This window comes from Hyaena hyaena, unplaced genomic scaffold (assembly GCF_003009895.1).
Source record: "Hyaena hyaena isolate Hyena2069 unplaced genomic scaffold, ASM300989v1 scaffold_46, whole genome shotgun sequence".
NCBI classification, from domain to species: domain Eukaryota; kingdom Metazoa; phylum Chordata; class Mammalia; order Carnivora; family Hyaenidae; genus Hyaena; species Hyaena hyaena.
Window position 1 is genome coordinate 559,435 of NW_024080678.1, and position 12,288 is coordinate 571,722.

The 12,288-nt window shown below is 59.5% G+C and overlaps 1 protein-coding gene across 1 annotated transcript; it reads right to left on the reverse strand.

The window, feature by feature from the left end:
* Positions 1-611: 611 nt before the first annotated feature.
* Positions 612-11,966, reverse strand: RASD2 (RASD family member 2). The gene is made up of 3 exons (XM_039230483.1): positions 11,560-11,966; positions 6,534-6,927; positions 612-2,624 (listed from the first exon to the last, which is right to left on the reverse strand). The coding sequence occupies exons 2-3, from the start codon at positions 6,802-6,804 to the stop codon at positions 2,095-2,097; spliced, it is 801 nt and encodes a 266-aa protein (XP_039086414.1). The 5' UTR covers positions 6,805-6,927; positions 11,560-11,966; the 3' UTR covers positions 612-2,094.
* Between the last annotated feature and the right edge of the window lie 322 nt (positions 11,967-12,288).

A 12,288-nucleotide genomic window follows, 5' to 3' on the forward strand; every position in this document is an offset into this window, starting at 1 on the left:
GACCAGGTCACACACCTGTCCTGGCCACGTCCTCTCGGAGGGTTCAGGCCAGGGCCGGGTGCGGGCACAGAAGCAGAGCCAGGGCCCCCGCTTGAGAGGCAGGTGCCGGGGTGGAGGCAGCCGGTGTGCAGAGCTGGAGCCGGGCACGCGCACATCTTCGTGTTCACGTGCGTGTACGTAGACAAACACAGGCATGGAGTACACAGAATCTACAAGAGCCCTCAGGGACCGATCTAGAGAGAGGGTCGGGGAAGACACCTCCATTTTCTGAACGCCCCAGGGGCCGAGGAAGCATCAGGAGAGGGGGCACCTCGGGGCGTGTGCTGAATGCCTGGACTTAGCCCTACTTCTGCCGCTCACAGACTTGCTGTGTGAGCTGGGGCGAGTTACTCACCCTCTCTGGGCCTCAGAAAGATTCACTAGATGATCACTAAGGTTCCGCGTAGCCCTAAATCTCAGTATTTTTTTTTTAATTTTTTTTATTTATTTCTAGGAGAGAGAGAGAGACAGTGTGAGTAGGGGAGGGTCAGAGAGAGAGGGAGACACAGACTCTGAAACAGGCTCCAGGCTCTGAGCTGGCAGTCAGCACAGAGCCCGACGCGGGGCTCGAACCCACGAACCGCAAGATCATGACCTAAGCGAAAGTCGGACGCTTAACCGACTAAGCCACCCAGGCGCCCCTAAATCTCAGTATTTTAAAGGAGGTTAAGATATGAAATGTGTTTGTTAAGAGCTGATGACAAGGCCTTTGGTCAAGGGGCCCAACTCCTGTCACACCCAGTACACAGCAGTCCCACGCCACACACGAGGGACTTTCCCACCTACCTCTCTGGGCTCGGCTCTGGCTCCCAGCTGCACCTGCAGCCCTCCCCCCCACCCCCCAAAGCTCCAGGTGCATGAGACAGAGGGGCAGCAGAGGTGGGTGCAGGCCATGCGGGTGAAGGGGAACAGCCCCAGGCTGGGGAAGGGCCTGGCCTGGGGGTCATAAAGTGCACTGCTCACTCTCTTTGTTTCCTAGCACACAGTGGACCCGGCACCCAGCAGGTGCTCAATAAATGCTTGAGGAACCAGCACAGTAGAAGACGGCATGGTTCTAGGCAGAGCCCTGCCCTGAACGAGGTGAAGCGGGGGCGGAGGGGGGGGAAGGAGTGTGCTGGAACGTGTCACCTCCCCTTCCCCCAGAATCAGCTGCCTCGACCACACAACGGGGACAGGAGGAGAAGCAGCCCCAGCCTGCCCCACCCCTGCCCCGTGCAAGTGTTAAAACCGTGAAGCTCATTACCGAGGGCAGTGTCCGGCTGCAGGCAGGCCAAGGGAACCCTGTCTGGGAAGGGGGAGGAAGGCGTCCGCAGCAGAGGCCACGGGTCTAACGTGGGCAGGGGCGTCTGGCCAACGAGGTGCCAGTAGCTTTTACAGTACGATTTCCGCTTCTACAGCTACACGCAACAGAACAACGGCAGCAACAACACACACCAGGAGACGAGGGATCCACGACAAAGATGGCGGAGAAGTCCACGCGGCGGCCGTGGTCCGGGAGGCGTGGCCACGCCCCTCTTCAAACACACAGCCGCCACCGGCTCAGCGCCCGGGACATCTTGGACGGGCAGGGGCCCAAAGAGCTGAGGCGGAGAGGGCAGAGTCTGGGGTCTCAACCAGCCCAGCGGAGACCCCGGGAGTCGTTTGCACCCGTGTCTGTTCCAGGAGGCTCCGTTCATGTAGGGATTCTGGCTCCTCCGGCATCAGTGTTTCCTCCGACACCCAGGGCAGGAGGGCTCTGACTTGGGGGCCGGCACAAGTCCGTATGTCTCCCTCCCTTGTTCCCAGCCCTGCAGGGACCTGCCCCTGCGAGGAGGAGCTAAAAGCGCAAATGGAGGGGGGGGGGCACCTCAGAAAAGCAGAATCCGAGGGAAGTGGCGGGAAGGTAGAACACACGGAGGTCAGAGGCTGGGGTGCCCCGGTCTGGAGCCAGAGGCCTTCGAACTCGGCTGCCCCTGGGGTCTCGGCGGGTAGGGGGGCGGGGGGCGTGGGCAGTGTGCACATGGGGCCACCTCCCGTAAGGCACCGCCCAGGCCCCCACCCCGGTGTCCCTCCCGCTCACTGGATGGTGCATTTATCCCGCTCACGGGCCTGGCCCTCCCGAAGGACCTTGGCCTTGATGTACTTGAGGTCACTGTTGACGCTGGGGCGGCGGGCAAAGGGCGAGACCATGCCGTAGGCGTCCATGTCCTTGACGCGACGCATGCAGAAGGGCCTGGGGTGGAAGGCGTCGCCATACTGCACGGAGATCTTGCGGTGCAGCGCGGGGCTCATCTCGTGGGGTAGCTTGGCCATGCTGAAGAGCACGTAGAACATCTCGTCCACGTTGGTGTTCTTCTTGGCCGACACCTCGAAGTAGGCACAGTTCTCGTCCCCCGACACCAGCAGCTCGGCCTCGGTGGCGGGCACCTGGCGGCACAGCTCGCCGTGGTCGTTCTTGTTGCCACAGATGACCATGGGCAGCTCGGCCGCCTCCTTGGTCTTGTTCTTCAGGCAGGACTTGACCTCCAGAATCTGCTTCTGGAGGCGCTTGACCTCATCGAAGGACTCCCGGTTATCCAGGCTGAAGACCAGGATGAAGACGTCACCTGCAGGGAGAGGGACCCAGGGAGGTGAGACCGACCCCCCGCCCCACCCCCGACCACCCCTCCCCTCACTGACTCCGCCCTCCCAGTGAGTCTATGGGGGGGTCACTCTTCTCCCCATTTTTCAGAGCAGGAGGCAGAGGCCCAGAGGGTTAAAGCCCTTGTTCAAGGGCACATAGCTAATGGGTGGCACAGCCCGGCTCAAAGGCAGTTAACTCCCCCTGCGGGTCCCTGCAGAGCTGGCGATGGGTTGAGTGGCTTGTGAATTTGGGCCGACTGTGTTAGAGTAATAATAATAAGTACATGGGGCGCCTGGGTGGCTTAGTCGGTTAAGTGTCAGACTTTCGCTTAGGTCATGATCTCGCGGTTCGTGGGTTCGAGCCCCGCGTCGGGCTCTGTGCTGACTGCCAGCTCAGAGCCTGGAGCCTGTTTCAGTCTGTGTTTCCCTCTCTCTCTGACCCTCCCCTGCTCACGCTCTCTCTTTCTCCTAGAAATAAAAAAAAATATTAAAAAAAATAATAATAATAAGTACAATTCCCATGACAGTAGGGGTCTTGCACGACTTGTTCAGTGCACATCCCGAGGGCCTGGATAGCGCCTGACACATCATGGGAACCCAGAGCACAGGCATCAGTCAGGCCAGGGTTTATATCCTGACCCCATGGCCCTAAGCAGGTCCCGCCACCTCCCTGAACCTTCATTTCCCCATCTGTCCCACGTGGAGGAAACTCAGCCTCCCGTGAGGGTTTTTCACGGGATAATGAGTGGAGGTCTTAGGTATGGACATGGCAGTGAGGACGCGCCAGCATGGGTTCCTCCCCGACTCTCACAAGACCTCTGTCACGGATTGTGAGAGTTTGGTTACCTTCCCGGTGTAGGTGAGCAAAGGGAGGCTCAGAAAAGGCCCAAGATGGCACAGCACGAACGTGGCCAGGCCACGATTTGGACCTGCTTCTGTCTCACCCAGCCAGTGCCTGGCACACGCAGGTGCTCCCCGCTTCCTGAATAAATCACGGACGAATGAGCAGTAGCCTCCAAGACTACGTGATCCCTATTTCCACTCACTGCATCACTCAGGATGGGTCCCTGGGTCTGAAAAAGGCAATTCGGAGGTGGCCAGGGTGGCCGGGAGAGGGCATGGCAGTGCTCGCGTGCCAATTTCCAGAACTTACTACAGGGGTCACAAGCTCACACCCAAAGCACCTTCTCTGAACTTTGGCTTCAATTCGTAAGAATCCATGAGGAGATGCCAAAATCCCTGTTTCCCAGATGAGGAAACCGAGGCTCAGGGGTGTCAGTGACTGGCCCGGGATCTGGTATCCAACCCCTCTTCCTTCTGGAAGCTGCCTCCTTCCTGTGGACCTCCAGGGCACAGCATTTGTCCCCCCATAATAGCGCATGTCACATTTGGGATCATGCTCCGGCTAATGGTATGCCCTTCACCATGAGCTCTAGAGCAGAGGGAGACAGTGTCACCTGGGTCCTCGTTCCTCAGGGCCCCGCACACAGTAGGGGTCCATAAAGCTGGGTGAAGGGGCGGGACGGGATGGAAGGAACGGGGGTGATGGGCTGTTTAGAGAGGTGCTTGCAAAAGGCAGCCCCAAGCCTGGCAGCCATTTCCGCCTGGGCTGCCAACCCCGTCCCATTAGGCTAATCCTGGGCCCCTGAGGACTCAGCGGCCTTGACATATTCAAATGCAAGACCGCGATGCCAAGCTTTAGAGACAGCCTGGCTGGCAGCTGGAAAGAGAGCTGGCGGCAGAATTAATGGCTTTCAGAGTTTCCTTCTGCACCAGCACCAGGTTGGAAAATGAGGCACGAGCTGGTGAGTGAAAAAAGCAAGCAGCAGACAGATGTGTTCCGAATGATAAGTGTGCGTTAAAAAGAGACGGGCGAAAATACTCCCTGTTACAAAGAGGATACAAATGTAAAGGTCAGTGTGTTCACGGTGGGTCCAGAAGAGTCCCCAGCAGACTGAGGGGGTGGGCCACTCCAGGGAGGGGACAGGAGCCTGGAGTTGGGGACACAGGTCAAGGGGGCTTTTTAGCCTTATTTGGGTTTATAGGAGGGTGTGTTTGCATACTATTGTGTAACTAAAGATTGATTTTGGAAACACACAGGTCGTCCTGCCTCACATGTCTCTCCTTCCCTCTGATGTTAGTCTTGTTGACATCAGTGGGCATCCAGTCCCCTCCCCAAGGCAAGGAGAGCTGACCTCCCTGTAATACCCACCATGTGCTGGAAGTGCCCCCAGTGCCTTCCTTCAGTCCCCACAGCCACCCTGGGGGGGAAGCAAGTTTATGTCCATTGTGCAGCCAGGGAGACGGAGAATCAGAGCCCGGGTCACATATCTAATCCATAGTGGAGCGAGGACTGGAATCCAGGCCAACCCAGGGCTCCCTCCATCCACACACTGCCTCTCCGAAACATGGGGTGGGGGTGGAGTGCGATCTGGGCCAGCCGGTGGGCAAGGACAGACCGCAAGAAGAAGGCTCCGCCCAGGGTGCTCAAGGAGGGTGCGTGGCCAGGGTGTAGGGGAGGGTGTGCATGGCAGCAGTTTCTTGGTACAAAAACATCTCCATTTGGAGGGCTATTTTAGTGATGGCTGCAGAGGTACTTGCTCATTCCTTCCCTTCATCACTGCCCAGAAATGGGAGAAGGATGCTTAGGAAATGGCTGCACTGGGGCACCTGGGTGGCTCAGTCGGTTGAGCGTCCGACTTCCGCTCCAGTCATGATCTCGCGGTTCATGAGTTCGGGGCCCATGTCCACCTCCGTGCTGACAGCTTGGAGCCTGGATCCTGCTTCGGATTCTGTGTCTCCCTCTCTCTCTGCCCCTCCCCCACTCATGCTCGGTCTCTCTCTCGAAAATAAACATTTAAATTTTTTTAAAAGAAAAGGAAATGACTGTGTAGCCCGTAGCAGGCACTCTCTAAATGCTGGGTTACCATCATTGTTTACTGAGCACTTACTATCTGTTCACCAAGTACATTCGCCGTATTAACTCACTTAATTCCCACAGTGGCCTGTGGGGTGGGTGCTGATGTGATACTCGTACAGACAGAAAACGGAGGCACAAAGAGAGAAAGTTGCTTGCCCAGAGGTATAAAGCCAGGAAGTGCCCACCCTCTTGGCCACCACATGAAACCGCCTTAGTAATGCAGCGCTGGCCGGGTCCCACCTCTCCACCTGCCCCCCTGCATCCCCGACAATCTCCCTTCCTCTCCAGCGTCCCCAGCAGGGCCGGCAGACTCCCGGACAGTTTAAGCATAGGGAATAAGCACCAGGCTGCCCCAGACCACCTGTGTTACCACCTGGAGTAGCTTACCCTCTCTGGGCCCCGGTTTTCCCATTTGTAAAGTGTAAAAGAGCCATCTCCTAGGTTGGTTGTGAGGATTAAACAAACCCACGCTGACCTCGAGGGACAGCCCCAGGCACACAGGTCTCCGTAAGCCTTGGCTCCTGCCACCACCGATCCTGTGACTATTACTGAGCTCCGGGCATCACGCTGACTGACCAGTGCCCGGGGCCTGCCCTTACCGCTCCGAGAGGCAGCAAAGGCCTGGGATGTCAAGGGACCTGAGCTCAGCAGTCTGACCACGGTCCCCGGAGCTCTGCTGGGCCACCTCCCGCAGGAGTAAGGCAGTGGCCCCTCGGGTCCCTGGAGAAGAACTCCCCCCCAGTGCCTGTGTCCGCTCCTGACCTGGAAGGCAGCACGAGTCACGAGTACTCCATCCACGGCCAGACAGAGGAATCTGGGCCCCGGCTTGACCACTTGCCCGGCAGCACCCCTCTGACCCTCCCAGGCTCACAAGGGGGCTGGCCGTGAGCTTGACTTCCGACGACGGGTACGCAAAGCGTGCAGTGTGCACACTGCCCAGTGCCGAGGGCGCCCGCCCACCCCAGGCACCCACCTGTGAGGATGGACAGCCTGCGCATGGCAGGGAAGGGGTGGTTGCCGGACGTGTCCAGGATGTCCAGCTGGTACATGTCGCCTCGGATGTTGTAGACCTTCCGGTGGAAGTCCTCGATGGTGGGCGTGTACTGGTCGTCGAAGCGGCCGTTGAGGAACCGGGAGACAATAGAGCTCTTGCCCACCCGCGAGGCGCCCAGCACCACCATGCGGTACGAGTTCTTGGCGGGCACACTGAGTGTGCAGTTCCCGCTGGACAGGGTCTTCATCATGGCTCGGGGCTGCGGCGCTGAGCGGGGAGCGGACGCCAGCAGGCCCTGGACCCGACCCTGCAGCCTCTTGCTGGCGGCCTTGGCCTCCTCCGCGTGGCTCCTGTCTGGGCGTCCGTTCTCCGCCTGTAAGATGGGGGCGTTAGACCAGGATGTCCCCGAGGGGTCTTGCGGCTCTGCCAGCTCGTCCATTCGTGCCCCCTGCGGCCCCCTTCCTCCTCAGCCACCCCCATCACGCACGCACCCCCTTCACTCGTTCGCCCCTGCGGCCATTCACCCTTTGTTGATTCCTTCCCAGAACCGCAGGGGCCTGACTCCTCACTTTACCGCAAGTAGCCAAAGTTCTCTGGAAGTTCCTTTTTCTCTCAGCTATAGAAGGGACTCCACTCACAGGGCTGTTGCACATGCTAAGGTCGCAAAATGTTAACTAACTCCTGCTAGAAGCTGATCTCTCTCTGGTCCTTCTAATCTTTCCAACCCTGGCCTCCCGCGGGCTGGGACTCCAGGGCATGGCCTAAAGGAGGCGCTAGAGAGCATTTCTTGGGCACTGCAGGCTGTGGCCTTTCAGCCTTCCCAGAAACTGGGAAAAGGCCACGTCCAGACCACATCCTCCCCACCCACCCAGGGCCCAGCGCCCTCACCCCCAGGCCCTGGGAATTTGCTTACTGCCAGGAGACCCAGAGATCTGGACTAGGGGATGTGGGCCAGAGAAACGACCCGGGAACAGCTCAAGTCCTTCAGAGCTGCAAGGGCTACCCAGAACTTTCTGTGGGAGCTTCTTGGCCTTGTGGAAGAGGCTGAACTGGACCCTCACTCCAGGATCCAAATGGAAGATAAATAACTCCCCAGGCCCACCCCAAAGGCCAGTCCCAGCCCCCGCCACCCTCCTTTCCTATGTCAGCACCCACCGGAATCCCCTTAGAATCCCCGAGCCCATCACTCTCTTGGAGCTCTGCGGAGATCTGCCTCCACTTCTAAGCTCGTGTTCGTCCCTCTGCCAGAACACCCTCTTCTCTTTACATCGCAGGGTCTGGCTCAAACACCACCTCCTCTCAGAAGGCTTCTCGCTCCCCACCCCACCCCGGCAGGAATCCCTCCCCTCTCTAGGAACTAGAAACTGACACAGGCCTGCTGGACTATCGATCCCTTCTGCCCTCAGCCGCTGCCACACATGGTTGTGCAGGCTGGGCGCTGCACAAGGCACCCCGCTGGGTGGGAGCGTGGGGGGCTGTCTTTGCGGGGTTCATCTGCCCAGAGAAGGCACCTTTTTTTCCCCGTGTGCGCAGGGACCTGTACATGCTAGTTCCCCGTGGCCCCCACCTCTGGCTGCCCCAGCTCAGTAGCCTAGGATGCTGCAACCACTCACCCCAAGGCTCTCTCCAACGTCATCGGGCTCTACTTCTGCCATTCTGCTGAGACTGGAGCCCAACTGAGAGGCGCCGTGCAGTAAACCAGCTCTCAAAAATATCTTTTTAAAACGCTCTTACTGGCAGCGTTTGTCGATCTCTATGGCATACACATTCCCACCCGCCGGCCAATTCCAAGTTACCAAGAGGGTGTCAAATAATGAATTGCAAAGAGGCACACACAATAAGCCCGCACACCACTGACCCTGAGCCCCCTCAGCCCTGACAATCACCATTAACTGAGCCCCTGCCGTGTGCCAGGTACCGTGCTAAGTATAGAACAATAAAGGTAGCTGACATTTACTTTGCAGTCAACATGGGCCACCAGGTGCTAAGTGCTGAGCGTGTACTAAGTCGCTCCGTCCCTCAGTAACCCCAGAAGGTAGGTGGCGTCACCCCAGTTCGAAGGGGAAGTTACTGAGGCACAGAGAAGTTGAGTTAACTTGCTCATGGTCACACAGCCAGTAACCGGCAAAGGAGAGATCTGACCCCAGGCAGCGAGCCGCACAACAGGGTCTCCTCCCCACCTCCTCCCGGGGAAGATATTATCTGCCCATTTCACACATAAGGACCCTGATACTTCAAAGGCTACATGACTGGCCTCTGTCGTTAATGAGGTCGTCAGGACAGGGACTCCCTCCTCCTCCGCCCCCCAATTCATGCCTGCAGCCCTCTTCCATTTACCCCACAGGGGTTCGGTGCCACGTATACAGCAAGTGCTCAATAAATGAGCCATGAATGAATGAAGCAAGGGAGTCTGCCTCTGGAGCTCACCCGAAGCCTCCTTCCGAGGCCTCCTCCTCTTCCTCCCCTGACCTGGCTGGCCCAGGTGCTGTGCTGGGCGAGGCAGCCTGGGCCTTCAGCAGAGTTGGGGGGAAAGAGGCCCCGCACCACGAAAGCCCCCTCCCCAGCCTGTCTGCGGGGAGCTTGACTCTGCTGGTGATCACGTCTGTCTAGACAGACAGGGAGGGAGGCCAGCAGCTCCCAGGGACAATGTTCCTCTCCATCACCGCCTACCCAACCCAGCCTCTAGGTGGGGGGAGGGGGGAGGGGGGGTCCTGGTACAGATGTGCTAATATCAGTGCCTGGATGGACCTCGAGGCAGAGAGTCAGGGAGGAGACAGGGCGTCAGAAAGAGGCAAGGAGAGGGAAATGTGGCTTTCTTCTCTGAGAGAAGGCTTCACATGGCCTCAGCCACGTGGGGCTGTGTGAGGTACCCAGACACCTGGACGCCAGGTGACAGCGATCCCCGGGCTCCACCTCCCGCCCCCGCATCTTCCCTCCCTCTCCTCCCCACCCCACCCCCAGGCGCTGTGGGCAGCTGTGGGCATGGCTCCTCTCCTCGGCTGCCTGCTCTCTCCCTGCATCTCAGCCAGGCCGTCCCCACACAGTGAGGAGCAGGTGGGCATCAGAGAGCAAAGGGCCCTTTGAGAATTTAGAGGCTGGAGGCTCAGAGAGCGGTTAATGGGGGCCGCTAGCAGCACAAGAACCCAAATGCAAGTTCTGGGTGTCTCAGCTGACCCCAGCCTGGGGCCATTCAAAGGGCACCTGGGGTAGGGGGTGGGGATGGACAGCCAGGTGGGCTCCCATCTTGCTGGCCACTTTGTGTTTCTTGTTCCAAAGACTCACAACAGTCCCATGAAAAGCGGACCAGCATTAGTCCACTAACTGATGGGCACACCAGGGGGGAGGGGGTGGGGGCACGGCTCAGTCATTTGCCCCAGTCCACACAGATTACAGGCCAGGCCGGGATTAGAATTAGGCTGATGGGCTCTGAAGCCTGGGCTCTTATCTCCATAAAAACCTACCCCCTGGCCAAATCCAGTCTTTCTCAAACAGTGCCTGACTCAGCGATGCCCTAGCTGGCATCAGGCGGGGGAATGACCCCTGAGGCCTATTATATTCTCATCCCTCTCTCTCCCTACAGACAGCTGGGGGGATGGGTATCCTGCCCAGGACTCACCCTTAAACCCTGCCCAGCCAGCTCCTAGCAAACACATCTGGGGGTTCACCCTCTTCCTCTCCCCCAAACCCCTCCCTCAGGGCCCGCCGGGAAGATGGAAAGGATCAGATGGACAAGGATATCATGACAGGAGTCCGGACATGTCCTTCTCCCCGTGGCTACCCCGGAGCTTGATCCCAGAACGATTGTCCCCCCCCACACACACACACCTCCAGCTCCTCCGTTAGCGCGCAGGCCAGCCTCTCTGACCATATACATTATCCACTGGCTCCTGTCCCCACACGGAGGGGTGTCCCGGGGGGCTTTGCGGTGCGAAGCCAGCCCCACCCCCCGTGGCAGCCCCCCACCAGCTTCCCGCAGACCAGCCTTGCCTCTCAGCAGCTCAGCAAATGGTTTGGGCTGGTGGGACCGGTCACCTATTAGCTGGATATGAAGAAACAAACCCGTAGTGTGGCCAGGATCTTTTAGGGAGAAGTCGAGAGGCTAATAGAGCGTCGGACAAGTGGGTTCCTTTGAGGCACCTCCTCTAGGCATCCCAGGGGCCACCGGGAACAGCCAGGTGGGGTAGGGCTGGAACGCAGGCAGAGGTCTTAGGGACCCCGCCTTGTCGCTGTGACGCCAGGGTAAGCCTGAATCATGGGCTCCTGAGCTGGCTGCCCCTTCCCAGCCCGGTCTCCTACCTGCCAGGAATCCAGAACATCCTTTGTCATCCTCCAAGGAAGGGGGGCCAAACGACAAGAGAGAGCCCCTCAAAGGCACTTGGAGGCCCTCGGGCCCGCTGAATGTGGGACACATTTCCAGGGAAAAGAATCACTCAGGAAACTCACTCCTGGCACACACACACCCCCCCCAAAAAAAAAAAAAAAAGCTCAAGAAATGCTGAACAAGGAAGGTGTTTCTTGATCTTCCCTCCTCAAAGGAAGTCCTGCCCAGGGCTGGGGGTGGGCCACCAAGGAGCTCCATCCTGGTACACAGGTAGCAGCCAGCTCAGGAAGAGGGAGGGAGCTTTTGGGGAAGGTAAGTGCCTCTTCCTCCCTGAGCCTCAGTGTCCTATTTAAGTGGCTATTGCTCTAAGTTGCTTAAACGGAAGGCTTCCAGCAACACATCTAGCTCATAGTAGCAGCTTAGTAAGTCTTTCCTCCCAGGGACAACTAAGGGCCTAGCACTCAGCCTGACACAGAGCAGGTGCTCAACAAGTCTCGTTTTCTCTAGATGCGTAAAGTTGCCTATGATGCCAGCACACAGGAGGTGCTCAATCAGTTTAACTTTCCCTAGTCCTGTAAAGCTTCCTCTCGTCCCCCTCCCACAAGACTCAACCCTCTCTTCCTGGCTCCCCCCCCTCCCCCCCAATCAGCCAGCTCCTCGGTCCTGCTGGAGTCTCTCTCCTACCTGAGAATGGCCAGCCGGGCCTCTGGCACAGCTTGGAGGGCTGCCTGGAAGAGCCCGGAGGTGCGGGGAACCGCCTGCCTCCGCGGCCGCCGCCGCCACCGCCGCCGCCGAGGCTTCCGGAGTCTGCAGCGGCTCCCGGGTCACTGCGCCGGGCTCCTCCTCTGCGCGGCTCGGGGCGCCGAGCTGGGCGCGGCCGGGCGAGGAGACGCGGGGAGCCGGTACCCCATGGGTGGGTTCTGAGGGCTCCGAGGGGCCTGGGCGCCGGGCGGGCTCGGGCTCGCCGCTGCCGGCCCCGCCCTGCCCCGACCCGGGGGACTCCTGCTGAGCCAGGTGCCCGGAGGCGCGGGGACGTCCGAGCCCGGGGTCCCCGCCGAGGTCTCCGGGGCTGGGGGAGGGCGGTAGGGGCGACTCTGGGGCTTAAAGAGGGTCCTTAGAGACTCCTGGAGGGTCCTTTGGCGGCACCTGTGGGTGCGTGCGTGTGTGCGTGTCCCGAGTGGGCGAACCTGTGCTGGCCGCCTATGCCACCTTTTCCGCCCGCGCGCCAAAGGCGTGCGCTCGGCTTCGGGGTGCTGCCCGTCTCGCCGCGGCCTCCTCCTCTGCCTGCAGCTCTGCAGCTCTCCCGGAGCCAGAGGAACGGCGAGGCTTTCTCCCGGCGAGGCTACGCCAGCAGCTGGAGGAGGAGCAGGGAGCTCAGCTCCGCACGCGTGTGGGAGGGGGCCTTGAACGCCG